At 42.8% G+C, this 15241-nt stretch overlaps 1 protein-coding gene across 1 annotated transcript in view; it reads left to right on the top strand.

Moving 5' to 3' along the window:
- Nucleotides 1-15241, top strand: part of piezo1 (piezo-type mechanosensitive ion channel component 1) — a 42921-nt gene that overhangs the window by 19657 nt on the left and 8023 nt on the right. Inside the window, 22 exon segments of the mRNA XM_057048050.1 lie at nucleotides 253-453; nucleotides 552-756; nucleotides 929-1033; nucleotides 1388-1544; nucleotides 1654-1897; nucleotides 2165-2261; nucleotides 4253-4418; nucleotides 5033-5122; nucleotides 5734-5816; nucleotides 8148-8207; nucleotides 8307-8372; nucleotides 8441-8541; nucleotides 8620-8731; nucleotides 9552-9611; nucleotides 10078-10250; nucleotides 10333-10439; nucleotides 10626-10787; nucleotides 11256-11514; nucleotides 13896-14084; nucleotides 14357-14410; nucleotides 14983-15157; nucleotides 15160-15228. Coding sequence (XP_056904030.1) covers nucleotides 253-453; nucleotides 552-756; nucleotides 929-1033; nucleotides 1388-1544; nucleotides 1654-1897; nucleotides 2165-2261; nucleotides 4253-4418; nucleotides 5033-5122; nucleotides 5734-5816; nucleotides 8148-8207; nucleotides 8307-8372; nucleotides 8441-8541; nucleotides 8620-8731; nucleotides 9552-9611; nucleotides 10078-10250; nucleotides 10333-10439; nucleotides 10626-10787; nucleotides 11256-11514; nucleotides 13896-14084; nucleotides 14357-14410; nucleotides 14983-15157; nucleotides 15160-15228 — 2935 coding nt within the window.

Below are 15241 nucleotides of genomic sequence, written 5' to 3'. Positions count from 1 at the left end.
GAGGGCTGCTCCTGCTCTGGCGGAGCTCTGAGGATCAGAATTTCCTCTATGATCTATTGGAATTAAAATTAAAGCAATTAAAATGAAAATTCCTCCAATATTTAATGTGCCAGTTGTGTTTGATGTCAGTGGTCAAATTCATTTTGATTCTCTCCATAGCTGGAGGGGGTGCTCCAGGGGTGCACCTTCAGGATCATGTATCTGATCTTTTATTGGTTTATGATGGAAACAGAACCTCTTGCTTTCCAACAGAGTCACCTGTTATTGCTGATGATGCTGGTGTTCGAGGCTACAGTCTACCGTCACCAAGCTCACCACTACCGCCAGCTCCAAAAGTCTCCTCCTACCATCCCAACTCTGTTTGCCACCGCCACAAGGGACACTCTGGACCAGGGCCTCATCCCCTGCCTCAAGTACCTGCTTAACTACACCTTTTACAAGTTTGGATTAGAGGTATATGATGATGACACCAACCACCATGATGATGGTCTGGAGCACTAAATGTAGGTCCAGTCAGATGAGGAACCCCAACACCGACTCTTTATCCGCAGATTTGTTTCCTGATGATGGTGAATGTGATTGGCCAGAGGATGAACTTCTTAATGATAATCCATGGCTGTTGGCTGGTGGTCATCTTGTCGAAGCGCCGGCGGGCAGCTATTGCCAGGGTCTGGCCCAGCTATTGTGTCTTCCTGTCTGTCTTCATGATCTACCAGTATCTGCTGTGTTTAGGCATACCGCCCGCTCTGTGCATAGGTGAGTACCATCAAGATCATCTCTAACAATATCCACCAGGTTCTAGATGAATTTGACTGTTAAGTAATTTAGTCACTCACAAATACAGACATTTTTAGACACTGGCATTAAGATGGACACCTCAGCCCAGGAGTGTACTGAGTTTGTTGTATCTGTCTTTGTCTGTCTGTAGAGTACCCCTGGAGATGGAAGACTCCAGTCCTGATCAACTCAGCTCTTATAAAATGGATCTATCTGCCCGACTTTTACACAGTACCTAACTCCAGAAACCTCATCGGTATGTTTGAAGAAGGTCTCACAGTTGTCATGCCAACCCTGAATATGTGCTTGGATCTCATCACGGAGATGCTTTTGCCCTATTGGCCTTACCTGTCTTGTTATGTAATAATGTCTAAAGAAATGAATATTGGAATCTTAGCGAGAGGACGGGCAGATGAAAGTCCCAAAGGCTGGTGGGTACGAAGGCAAAACCATGTTGACGCTGCCTTCTGAACGCCTCCTGGGCCAGTAACCTGGGTCTGGCCCTGGAGGTCTGACAGGATTGTTTTGATCACGAGTTTTATAGTTTGCCAGGTGCCTCGGTGGTGGTAGAGATCATCTCGTTTTATCATTCTCATTCCTGTGTCAACAGCGGATTTTGTGTTGCTGATGTGTGCGTCCCAGCAGTGGAAGGTGTTTGAGTGTGAGCGCACAAGGGAGTGGACGGTTCTGGCAGGAGAGAACGTAGATGACCCAGAAGACGTGGACGGTCGACTCTGTAATCCGGCAGCAAATTTCATCAACTGCAGGTATTTTGGAAGTAGCATTAGTAGTATAAGAAGGTTTTTACACATGTAATAGCTGCTATGAAGCTATGAAATGGCCTGACTATGTGTCTCTTCCCTTGATCTTCTGCAGGAGTTACCTGGACATGGCTAAAGTTCTGGTGTTTCGACACTTGTTCTGGTTTGTGCTGTCAGTGGTCTTCATTACTGGAGCAACCAGAATCTCGGTGTTTGGGCTTGGATACCTCCTGGCCTGTTTTTTTTTCCTTCTGTTCGGGACTCATTTCTTGGTCAAGCCCTGCAGGACCCGCCTCAACCTGTGGGACTGTCTCATCATCTATAATGTGGCAGTCATTATATCCAAAAATATGTTATCAGTAAGTATGATATAAAGACAACAGAGGTTTCCCAAATCAGTTCTACTTCCAGCCTTTACAGTCCAACAGGCTTAGCTTTGATTGGTTTGGACCCTAAACAGCCAATAATGTCAAAGCACTATAACACATACACTCTTCTATGCCCTGGTTTACATTTCTGTGCAACATTTTTCCCTGCTGAAATTCTGACACCCGTTAATATGCACTTGTTAATGATGATGCTGTGATAATGGGGAGGTAACGATGCATTCGCCGCTGTTGTTCCAGATTCTGGCGTGCGTGTTTGTTTCTGCGATGCAGAATGGCTTCTGTTGGGTGATTCAGCTCTTCAGCCTGGTTTGCACAGTCAATGGATACTATGACCGTAAGTGCTTTGCTGACCCACAATATATGTTTAGATCCATACCCATTTTTGTTCCTCTTCTTTGGGTAGTTCCCTGTAACCTGTTAAGAGGCCCAACTTAGCTGTGGGTCAGAGTACAAGGACATCATTTATTAGGGTCTTTTAAGCATTTGAAGAGTGGGATGAGGACAGAAATATTCTCGCGCCTCAGTGGGAATGATTTTGGATGTGTTAACATTCCTTTAGTAGCTGCTGGACAGGGCTCTCCCTTTTTTACCATTAAAGTCTTTTTGGCAGCCATATCTGCTGCCGTGACAGTTTCAGTGGCGTGAAGCCAGGCACTAAACATCTTACCGTGTGCTTCCTGGAAGGAGTCCACAGGCTGTGACCTGGAACTAAACCCTGTGTTCCCACATGTGATTTTGGGGCTTTGTTTCCTTTGAGGTTTCTTTCATAGAAGACTTCTCACTTTGATTTCTGCTAAGCCAGTGAGCAACCTTCGTGCTTTGTCCATGTATCCCACTTGTACCCAGTTCACTCCAGATAGATTTAAGGTTATACTTTATCTAAATGGGATATATTGCCTCAAGTTATGGCCACAGCCGAAACGTCCTTGCCGTTTAAACTTCTCCCTTTGTTTCAGAGGAGGTTTCATTTTTTGCCTTGTGAGTATATATTTATGTAGACCAAACCCAAGGTGTGGGTCTATGTGACTAGTTGTTTGGTTTGCTAATCCAGCCAGGGGCAGGCGGAGGCTTCCCTTCTGGATCATGGCGGCTAGAGATACAGTGGTATGAGAAAGTTTGGGCACCCCCTCTGAGGTTGTGTAATAATGGACTCTGACTTCACACAACATCATCTTGGTGGCATGTCCTTCATTTGCCCATAAGAGCCAAGTGTTAGCTTGATTTCCAAACACAGATTAAGTATTCATAGTATGAAATTAAATCAAATGTAAAAAATAGGCTGTGCAAAAATGTGGGCACCCTTGTCATTTTGTTGCTTTGATGGCCTGGAACTAATCATCACAAGATAATTGGACACACAAAGTAGGTTTGGTGAGCTCGTTAAGCCTTGAACTTGATGACAAAAGGTATTTAAGGTGGCCAAAAGCCAGTTCTCATTCTGTTTGACTCTGCTCTGAAGAGCTGCAACATGGGAGCCTCAAAACAACTTTCTGATGAGCTCAAAACCAAGATTATCCAGCATTATGGTTTAGGGGAAGGTTCCAAAAAGATGTCCAAAAGATTTCACATGGTCAGAATGGTTAAGAACAACCCACAGACCACCTCCAAAGACTTGCAAGGATATCTTGCTGCAGACGGTGTCGCTGTGCATCGGTCAACAATGCAGCACAATTTGCACAAGGAAGGGCTGCACAGAAGAGTGATGCAGAAGGAGCCTTTTCTTTACAGTCGCCACAAACTGAGTCGCCTGAGGGATGCGCAAGAACATTTGGACAAGCCAATATCATTTTGGAATAAGATACTGTGGACTGATGAAAGGGTTTGAAGGGGTATCTGTGAGGGGTATCTGTGAGGGGTATCTGTGCTGCAGCCAGTTGGTCAGCAGCACATACATCTGTTCAGTTATATTGTTTGGATGTGAAAGCACCTTCGGAGGCTCACTCTGTGGTCTCAGTTGGGTCCACGGTGTCCCAGTTGGGTCTACAGTGCCCCAGTTGGGTCCACGGTGCCCCAGTTGGGTCCACAGTGCCCCAGTTGGGTCCACGGTGTCCCGGTTGGGTCCACGGTGCCCCAGTTGGGTCCAGAGTGTCCCAGTTGGGTCCATGGTGCCCCAGCATCTGTGGGGTGTTGGAACATGTCCCATACAATCTGCGTTGGACCAACTGACAAAACGTTGCGTCTTTAATTTCTGTTCTGTGAAAGAGATGAACGCATTCCAAGACCAGCCTGCCCCAGCAAAGAGTTTCCATTCAACTAAAAGATGACTGTTGTAGCCCATAAAATGTGTGTTGAAATTTGTGTGTGTGTGTGTCTTTAATCTGACAGCAAAAGCAGCGAATGACAAGAACTGCAGTCTCCCAGTGGGAGAGGCCGGGATTCTCTGGGACAGTATCTGCTTCTTCTTCCTCTTGCTTCAGAGGAGGGTCTTTCTCAGTTTCTACTTCCTACATGTTGTCGCTGAGCTACAGGCTTCTGCTAAACAAGCCTCCAGGTAAAACATGGATTACTTGTGTGTTTAATCTGCCATAAGACAACGAATGAATTGTTCATTTTTATGGGATCCGTTATATTTCCCAGCTTTGATCTTTAGTGACTGGGTACCAGAGCTGTGTGGTTTTCCTCCAAGGGTTCAACCAACCACCATCTCTACTACATACAGTTATATTTATTATCCGGAATATATTAGTTTTTTAATATATATGCGATACTTACTTATTATTTGTACATTACACTTTATGTAGTTGCAATAATTTTAACAAGAGCTAGTGACATTAAAAAATTTGATGTTTAGAGACAGCAAGAGTGGATGTTTTATATCGTTTGATATATTTAATTTTAATTAAAGCAGAATGTCATATGATAAAGCACATATATCAACTCGAAATGCTTTTCCAATAAACACACACATAAACAAGCAGGTATATATTGGCAGCGAGCACCAAATTCACTTTTCCAATTTTATATGTTATTTTCTTGACATAGAAAGATAGCAGAAACTTCAACCTCTCGTATCTTTCCTGGTTTCAGCATCATTCTGTCTGTAATAATTGTGTAGTTTCTTGTTGCGTGTGTCGAGTCTAATAAAAGCTCTGTTTCCTGATCCAGGGGGTTTGAACTCTTCAAAGCCAGTATTGTGAAGAACACGAATATCTACCAACAAGCTGAGGAGAAATCTCTGTCTCAGCTCAAAAGATCGTAAGTGTTCAAAGTAACAAAGACAACTTTGCATTGCAATTGTGCAGCAACTTATTGTGTTTGGGCTGAAATAGAAACCTGGACCATTAGAATTAGTACCCAAGAGTGGACCAGCTATGATGAAGACCAGCAACTGTAAATCTGAAAAAGGTCACCCCAGCCGTGGCCACAGGCTGTGACCTCAATGTGGAGAGGAACCACTTATCACCACTGGCTGGTTTAGCTAAGGCCCGCAAAATATAGCCTCAATGCTGAAAAACAATCAAATTCACTTTACAAAATGGTATATCATTTTATTGAGCTTAACTTATAGTTTGTTATATTTCAGGAGTCATCTATTAGCTTCATTAGCATCAACTTTGTTATGTGTAAGAGTTGTTACATTTTAAAAAATAGTTACATATTCAAATGTGTAGGTCACAAGAACAAAGTGAATAATGTAGTAAAAAGATAATGTTGAGTGTTTCTTAATATACGTCTAATTCTATGGCTTAAATTTGGTGGAAATGAACTGACGAGTAACATCAAACTAGTGCTGAATTACTGTGTAACAATTGTTGTTTCAAATACAAAGTAAAAATGACCTTTTTTGTCTCCTTAAATGTTTTCAGAATGCAGAGAATTCGTTGCAGACAGAAGAAGTACAGAGCTGGACTGAGAGGAAGCGACGAGTCCTCAGAACCCGACACTGCTGGTATGGCTAACGATGGCCCGCAGAGACACCAGTGACTGTGCACAGTCGTGCACAAACCACACACATTAATACTCTAAATGTGTAGATGAAATGTTCGGAGTGGCAGCTTCTGAGTGGAATCGCAGCACTTTTAGGCCCCATGAAGCTTGTGGCTCAGTGTTCCACGATGTGCCAATAGCAACTGTATTCACAGCTTGAACAGGTTCAGGGGTTTAGCATGTTCAACAACAGCCGTCCTGCCTCCACTCTGGTCCCTCCCACCATCCCTCCTCCTCAGCCCAAGCCTCCAGTAGGTCCTTCCAGTCTCCTGTGAACAACTTTTGAGCAGGTAGATGCTACTTTCAGTCATAAACTAGAGAAATTCAGTCACTACAGCAAGATGGCTACACCCAGAAAACACTTCCTCAGTTAGTAGCAGGTGGAGCTCAGGCTCCAGGGATGACTACACACAATTAAGAAGCTTGTTTTTAGCAGCGCCACCTCCTGGTCCCATGGAGCTGGGTCTTTTAGCCTCATCCCCGTCCTCAATACCTGACTTGTAAAACTCATGATATCGGTCTTATTGACAATTTTAGTTTGTTTAGGATCTGACCGACCCTTTTTAAGCTGATGGGGTCTAGCTTAACTCTTTGTTCAGCTAATTACCGGCAGGTAATATTCAGTAACCATGGCAACGTTGCTAGGATCGTATAGAGGAGTGGGTGTGTCAGGAAGCCAATCATGCACATGGAGGCAGCCCACTGGACCTCCTCCTGTGTCAACCCCGCCTCCCTGCCCTCCCCTCATCACTCTTTCACCCCACTTACATCCAAATAATAATAATGATGATGATGAAGATGAAGATAACTGCTGATTTAGTGAACTTTGTTGTTCGATGTGTCCTCTGGCGCTGCCTCAGTCCTGTCTCACAGCCACGCTGCCACTGGCTTTAGTTGCCCCCGTGAGAACCATGAGGAGACTTTCCTGCCCCTCCTCCTTTTGTCGCTGCGTGGGTGATGTATTGGTCAATGATTTAAACAGTAAACTGGATGTTGGTCAGTCCTCTCCAGCCCAGATGTCACTCTGTCAGCACTTTGTAGACCAATTCAAAGGTAAGATTGATGCCATTAGATCTAATCTAATCTAATTTAATCTAACCCAGACTGGAGTCGTCTCTGCTAACTTCTAAACAGCAGTGGTGAGACCCTTTCTGAAGAAGATTAGCTTAGATTTTAAAAAATATGAACAATTATCTACCTGCATCTAATTGATACAAACCTTTTTTTTTAGGAACAATTGCTGCTTTGGTAGCGTAGATCAATGTGGTCCCCCAAGGTTTTATTTTAGGCCCCTTTCTTTTAATCTCTAAATATTCCCATTTGGTGACATCCTCAGGAGGCATCAGTCATTATGCTGATGATACTCTGCTCTATATGGCTGAAGATATGAGGCCACCTGACATGCTTCTTGATTGTGTTTGAGATATTAATTAATTACATCTCAATCAGGGCATAGCAGAGGTTCTTTAATTAATAGTGCTGAAGCCAAAACAAAGCAATTTTAATCAAATTTACAAGATTTTAAAACTTGACAGTGTTGAAAATGTGGACATTCTCCACATATTAAGACAACTGGAACTGAATTTTATCTGCTTAAGGTCATAGCCCGAGCATGACCGGTACTTTAATCAAGAAAGAACGGGTCATGGTCACAGCAGCCTCCAGCAATCGGCTGCAAAACAGCGGCAGGTGTCCTGGAAAAGATCATAAATATGATGGGCTGGACATGACCAACACCTGGCAGGGAGCTCGTGCACAAGTCAACCTCACGGGCACGTAGGTCAATGCCCCAAAGAGTGCCAGATATGTTAGCGTCCACGTCTCAGTGGCAACTGTCCTCAGTGTTGCACCCGTAATATGTGCTAAAGGATATTAGGGTAGGTGCCTGCAGGGGTTCCAGGGTTCCTTGGTGAAGATCTTTCTTCTCAGATGCAAGTTGCTCTTCAGCCCCACTAAGGCTGGGATGATGACGTGTCCCCCCTGATCCGGTGTGGTTCTCCTCAGTCCCTGATGGTGGCAGCAGTTGCTGGGCCACCGAGCTGCGTTTTAGAGTAGACGTTTCAAAGAATTCCCACATCGTTGCACGTCCCCCCTGGCATCGTAGAATCCCAACAATCCCTTATCTCTATCTATCTATCTATCTATCTATTATCTATCTATCTATCTATCTATCTATCTATCTATCTATCTATCTATCTATCTATCTATCTCTATCTATCTATCTATCTATCTATCTATCTATCTATCTATCTCTATCGCTATCTCTATCATATCCCTTATTCGTCTGCTGCAGGTTGCCCGGGTCACTCCACACCTGAAGCAGAACTTGTTGACACAGGTGACATCGGAGCCGGTATGACTCCTTTTTGCCTATCGCTAATCATGAAGTTTATATCATTGTTTTTGTGGTATGTACCTTAGGTATCTATATTTATAAATGTTCTTCTCACAGACCCCCACATGGACAAGAAGTTGAGGAAGAATAAGGGGTATCACCCCTGGTGGGACCATGCCACAGGTGTGACAAACATCTTTCTCTCCCACATGACATCATGACAACAAGACATTTCTGACTCTCACCTGCAGCCCGCCACGCAGGAGATTATTACCTTTTTGAATCCGAAAGTGAAGATGAAGAAGAGTTACAGTCTGAAGAACAGAAGCCTCCAAAACAGACGGCATGTCAGGTGAGACACAATAAATACGCACGTGTTCGACACACACACACAGTATATTTATGTATATTTTCATTTCTTTTTTTACAGCTAGCGTACCAAACATGGGTGAGCAGCGTGAAAACAGCTCTCAGAGAACGTCAGAGTCTGCAAAGACATCTAAGGACTAAGAAACCAGAAAAGGACTCACAAAACACAACAGGTAAAAGATTGTGATATCTTTGGGTTTCGACTTGACTGACAAAACAAAACTTTCCATTTGGTTAAGGTTAGTGTTAGGGTTAGTTGTGATTAGGAGTGAGGTCGTCTTCACCATGGTTCCTCATACCTGCAGTGCTTCCCAGATCGATTCGTTCATGTTGCCCCCCAAATGATAACAGGGTGACGTCTGATGCTTTTATTGGGCTTCATCCTGTCTGCAGCCACCATCTCAGACACAAACTCCAGGTTCTGCTCCTCTCCCGACACATTTCTCTCACCTGTCTCTCTGGCAGATTCAGATATTTCTGCTTTCACACCTCTGGCGAGCGGCTTTCATTCATGCTCCTCCTGGGAGGGGGCGCAGCAGTAGCTCAATAGCTGTCAGATCTCGGGCTATGAAAGCGTCACGAGATGTCCCGTCGGGCGTTGTGTCTGCTGCTAGCATCTTTTTAGACCTTCAGTCGGTCACAGCCAACTCAAATCAGCTGCTTGTGATTTGGTTTTCTGCTGTTCTTTGGAAGTTGACCTGAAAGGTGCCTTTAAAACAAGATGTATCATTGCTACGATTATTAGCATTAGCATTACTATCATTATCACTATTGTTGTTGATAAATTATCAACAACAACAACAATAATAGCCACATTGGGCCTGAATATGTGCACGTTATCTCTACAGTGACCGTCCATCCTGTCTGAATGATGGGAAATGAGTCTCTTTGAGTCACATTTAGCTGCAGTTCTGGTTATTGTATGTTTATAACACGTTTATAACAATTTCATGTTCACAAAAACTGTGTGTGTCTGTGCGTGTGCACGTCTAGGCTGTGGGAACAGTGATGGGTTTGAGGATTCTGATAATCCGGAGGAGGAAAAGCCATCTGGTAGGTTCATTTTTGCCACCAACCTTCTGCTTCAGCTCTGACCACTAAGTTGATTTATTTATTACTATTCATTTGTTTGTTCATCCAACGGTAAGAAGTCACACTCATTCTTTAAGTTCTTTTTTATTATATCAACAGCAGTTTATTTAGATAGCTGACTATAAGCCTAAACCAGAGGGACTTTAGCTCTTTCTGTGAACAGAGGTACAACATCCCACGTTCTGGGGTTAAGGTTAGTCCCTGGTTCTGGGGTTAGGGTTAGTCCCTGGTTCTGGGGTTAGGGTTAGTCCCTGGTTCTGGGGTTAGGGTTAGTCCCTGGTCCTGGGGTTAGGGTTAGTCCTGAACCGCCGTCACTGTCTTCAAATGAAAAAACCAGTCAGGGTTTTACTGGATTCTGCCGTCGCTGAGTCATTGTTATTGTCACCCACTTCGCCTTTCTTGTCTTTTTCTGTGTGTTTGTGTGAAGCCCACGGTGAGATGGTCCAGAGGATCTTAGATCTTCTGCATTTTTTGTGGGCCATCGTTTTGGCCATGGTCGATGGGATGACTCTGTGGTTAAACCTGCTGACCAAACAGTACCGAGAAATGTCTGTCGTTCTGTGCAATGAACGCTACTTCATAACACACAAGATACAGCAGGTGAGTACCTCAGCAAGCAACTGTGTTTGACGAGAACCCACCACCACTAAAGAGCTGACCCGGCGTGTCCTCCTCCTGGCAGCATCACACACCAGAGTCAACCAATGGGAAGTTATCTGAAGACAGGGACAGTTCCAGGCTGGAGCTGGTCTTTGGTGAAGCTGAAGCAGCAAAATCAGCAGGATACAGGTAGGTTCAGGAAGAAAGAGTGTTGGGCTTGTTCTCCGAGAACACTCCTCCTGCATTAGTCAGCACCAATTAACCCTTTCATGAGCACACACGCTTGTTTCCTGCATGCAAATGCACATTTGGATCAAAGGGTTTAAAGTCCTCGTCAACAGGTTGAGCTAAACTGGCTTTGTGTGACCTTTTCAGCTGCTTGGAGGTATGTAGTGGGGAGTTGACAGAGCAGTCGCCCCCCACTGCAAGTGCCATCAGCAGGAGTCCAGAAGCCCAGAGCAGCAGCATGGAGCTGCTGGTCTGCCCATCAAAACAGCAAAGACACAACAGAACAGCCAGCGAGCTCCTGGACGACAGGTAAGAACTCAACGTCAACTTTGTTTGTGAAGCACATCAAAGCAGCAGAAAGGTACATAAAGTAAACGAGCAAGCAAGGGTGAGCAAGACAAGAATACTTGTACTCTCCCAGAATCAAGTTATCCTGTCAGGTTTCAGGACCAACACGCACTAACGCTTGGAGCTGTGCTCAGTTCATGGGCCGGTCTAGGGAAACTGGTTCAAACATGAAAAGCTCCCGCACCACCGGTTTACAGTGGTGACAGTTCAGTGGGATCGGAACCACTCGAGAGTGGGCCAAGGCCAAAATATCAACAAAAACATCAACAGCAGTCGAAAGACAAACTGCTACACTGTGCACCAATTGTTCTATTGCTAAGATTTCTGGTAACTGACTGATTTAGATGAGGTTTTTGGATTTAAAAAAATAAACTTCATTATTGTTCATTTTCTGTGCCGCGGCCATGACGTCCCTATCTCTCACCGCAGAGAGTCCTTCATTGAGGAGCTGGAAGACAGCAGATCATTCTTCAAAAGCCAGAACCGTCTACTGAAGCTGCTGTTTGCCCTGTACAACCTGCTGGCTGCCAACTCAGAAGTAGCCTGTTACTTCATCATCGTGCTGAACAACATGGTCACTGCCTCGGTCATCTCCCTCATTCTGCCCATCTTGGTTTTCCTTTGGGCGATGTTGTCTGTGCCGAGGCCAACCAAGAGATTTTGGATGACAGCTATTGTCTACACAGAGGTATGAGCAGCCTGCAATATTTCGGCTTTCCTGTTGTCCATCATTCAGTTTCTGCTTTTATTTAAAGGTTTTAGATTCTAGTGATGAAGTCAGATCTTTGTTGCCTCACCATCAAAATATCATCTATTTCCCTCCACAGTAGCTCTAAGATTAGTGTTTATTTTGTGTTTTACACACCTAAAAACCTCCCAATCTGGTCTTAAATAGTTTGTGGTTATCCTCAAAGAATTCATTATCACCAAATAATCAGACTTTTGATATAACTTCCCCCCTTCATGTGACTTATCTGTAATAGTCATTATGGTTCTTCTGGAACTCAAATTTACCTCGAAAATAATGTTAAATAAAGATGCTTTGAATCAGTTTAGGAGAGATACACAAAATTCTTTTCTTATACCACGTTAAAATTTATGAAAACTTTAGAACAAATGTGTGTCTGGAGGCGTGGATGTGCAGAATATACAGGGTAATATGCAAGTCCTCTTTTTAGTTTCCTCCCTAAACTACAAAACAAGAAAAATTGCACAACAGACAGATTACAGTTGAGCAGGTTTTTATTTCATTAAAAAGTGATCGTGTGCTCATAGATTCTATCCAATCCACTTTCTAAATGTAATTAAATAATGGCAACTTTAGGGTTAGGGTTAAGGGTCGAAAGGCAAATGTCGATTGTTCCATTCCATTATTGGGAATGTTTTAGAGGAATCATGAAGCTGTGGTGGTAGAATACCCACATATAAAACATACTGTAAATTGGATTAGCATTAAGAACCTTTTCCATGCTGTCCCGAGCCAACTTCCAGGATCTGTGAATCCAGGAACAAGACCAAAAGATGATACGCCAACGGTGCCCACCTGGGTGGCTGATGTGTCATCTTTCTGACCCCCATGTTGCATCTGCTTTTTGCCAGATGTGACATTCATCAGGATCAACATACAGTATTTGCAGTTCATCACTGTCTGCAACACGCTAGCATAATAATTGTTGCTTTTCAAACATAAAGGAGTCCCGAGGGCTTTTGGATTCGTTTAAAAGTTAAACAGTGGACCTCATATGTACAATTGATTATTTAACTTTAATAACCATTCAACAATTGATTATGTAACTTTAATAACCATTAAACAATTGATGATGTAACTTAAATAACCATTCAACAATTGATTATTTAACTTTAATAACCATCAAACAATTGATGATGTAACTTAAATAACCATTCAACAATTGATTATTTAACTTTAATAACCATCAAACAATTGATGATGTAACTTCAATAACAACTGATGATATAACTTTAATAACGTTGAACAATTGATATAACTTAAATTAGCATTGAACAATTGATGATGTAACGATAATAACCATTGAACAATTGATGATGTAACTTCAATAACCTTTAAACAATTGATTATGTAACTTCAATAACCTTTAAACAATTGATTATGTAACTTTAATAACAATGAGCTATTGAAGTAACTTCAATAACACTTAATGTTATAACTTCAATAACCATTCAACAATTGATTATGTAACTTCAATAACCATTAAACAATTGATGATATAACTTCAATAACCAGTGAACAGTTGATTATAGAACTTTAATAACCATTGAACAATTGATTATGTAACTTTAATAACCATTGAACAATTGATTATGTAACTTTTTCCTAAACTCTTTGTCTTTTATCTGAAGCACTTTTAACCTAACTAAATTTGGACAAAAGATGAGGAAAACATTTCCAATTGAGAAGATAATATTGCAAATAATAGTGTTTCATGGGTGTCAGAATTCAAACAACTGTGTGACCTGGGTCATTTTTAGTTTATCCTGTAGCAGCAGTGAGGGGGCTACAGTTGAGGAAAGGCACTTGGGTGACTGGAGAAAGAGGACTATGGACCTGGGTTTGGTGGCTTGACTTTCTACGTGCAGTTTAGTCGGCTTGTTTTGGTGTGGCTGTTTGTACGTGTACTCTTTTGTCTTTGTTCTAATCCCAGCACTTTCAATCACATGGTTTAGTAGTAGCCTGGAGATGCCCAGACCCCTGTGGTACGTTGTTGGGCCCTTATTCAAGATGCCTGATGAAAGAATGTACTTAAACAGCAGGGAATTTAATTGCGACTGGAGAAAAAACAGCTTTTCCAGAACTGAAAGATGGTTGTTAGTACAGCTTCTTTTTCTCTCTAACGTGAGGGTGAGCATGTAATAAACAACAGTTATATGCCTTTTGATGCGTTTACTCAGGGATTTCTTTCCATAATGGAACAAAAACTGTACAAAAATCATAAAAGCTCTAAAGATTTACAGCTCCACTAATGAACAAAACAACACATGCACACAGTGGCTTTAACACTAGTGATTGTGTGCTGCTCTGCTCCTTTCCAGGTTATGGTGGTCGTAAAATACTTTTTCCAGTTTGGATTCTTTCCCTGGAACAGTGCCTATGAAATGGCAGTGAATGATGATAAACCGTTCTTCCCACCTCGTATCCTGGGCCTGGAGAAGACCGACAACTACATCAGATATGATCTTCTTCAGCTACTGGCACTGTTCTTCCACAGGTCCCTGCTCAAGGTCAGTTCAGGCTAATACAGTGCTACTAAGCAAGACAAGGTTGATATGCTACAGGACGTAAGAAGCAATATGACAACAACCAGGAAAAGGCTTCATGTGAATTGTTTATCTTAGGTCTGTGTTTAAGTCTTAATTTAAACCTAATTTGAAGTCTGCACTTTGGAGAAAAGTTGTCCCTTCTCTAACTGCAGGCCTGTCCACTAAAATCAAAAGTTGTTGCTAGTGCAGGTTCATGCTCGCATGTTTGATTTTTTCTTTTTTTGCATGTACAGCGTTATGGCCTGTGGGACCACGAGGGACCCTTAGAGGATCAGAGTCCTACACCAGTAAGTTGTATAGATGAGATGAGATGTTATGTTGTCAGTGGCTGTTGTTCGAGGTACCAGGATTCTTATGTTGTGTGCTACACACTCACCGGCCACTTCATTAGGTAGCCCTTGCTCTTCTCCTCCTCCTCCTTTTGCCTTAAGAGCAGCATTAATTCTTCATGGTGTAGATTCAACAAGGGTCCCTTTTGTTCCATTTTTGCAGGAGTTGCTGCAGATCTTTTCCTCTTTTCTCTTATTCTACCACAGTCCCAAGTTGCTCTCTTAGATCCAGATTTGGTGACGGTGGAATGTTTAACTGTCGTGAACTCATTTAAAAAAACTAAAAAAACACCTGATATGGTGCATTATCCTGCTGAAAGTAGCCAACTGTAGCCCGATTATCCCGATGGGTTTTGGTAAGACCTTCCAGGACATCAGCACTTTCCAAAATAACTTTGCAAAAACTTTCAAAGTGGCCTAAATCCGTTCTGATGTTTGGACCTAATAAAGTGCTTGGTGGGGGACATGATGGACTAGGTAGAGATACGAGGTCCCCTGCTTGATTTAATACTTCTAGTTTATCAATGCAGGACAACGTGGAGTCAGCTGATTCAAATGTCAGCGCTGCTGCTGAGATTCCACAATCGGCTCCAAAGGAACCAATAACCACCGGGTCAGAAGATGGACAGGAACCTCCATCGTGCCAGAGGACATGTTGGAATCTGATGGTAGTTGGAAGGAAGCAAGAACGGAAGAAGACCCCAAACAAGAAGTGAAAAGCACTTTTATCCGCTTTCGCAAGAAAATTCAACATCCCAAAGGACCACGCAGCGACGGTTGGTGTCTTCT

This window comes from Takifugu flavidus, chromosome 11, assembly GCF_003711565.1.
Source record: "Takifugu flavidus isolate HTHZ2018 chromosome 11, ASM371156v2, whole genome shotgun sequence".
In the NCBI taxonomy this organism is placed as follows: domain Eukaryota; kingdom Metazoa; phylum Chordata; class Actinopteri; order Tetraodontiformes; family Tetraodontidae; genus Takifugu; species Takifugu flavidus.
The sequence above is the reverse complement of the archived record's forward strand: the minus strand, read 5'-3'. Positions and strand labels throughout refer to the sequence as shown.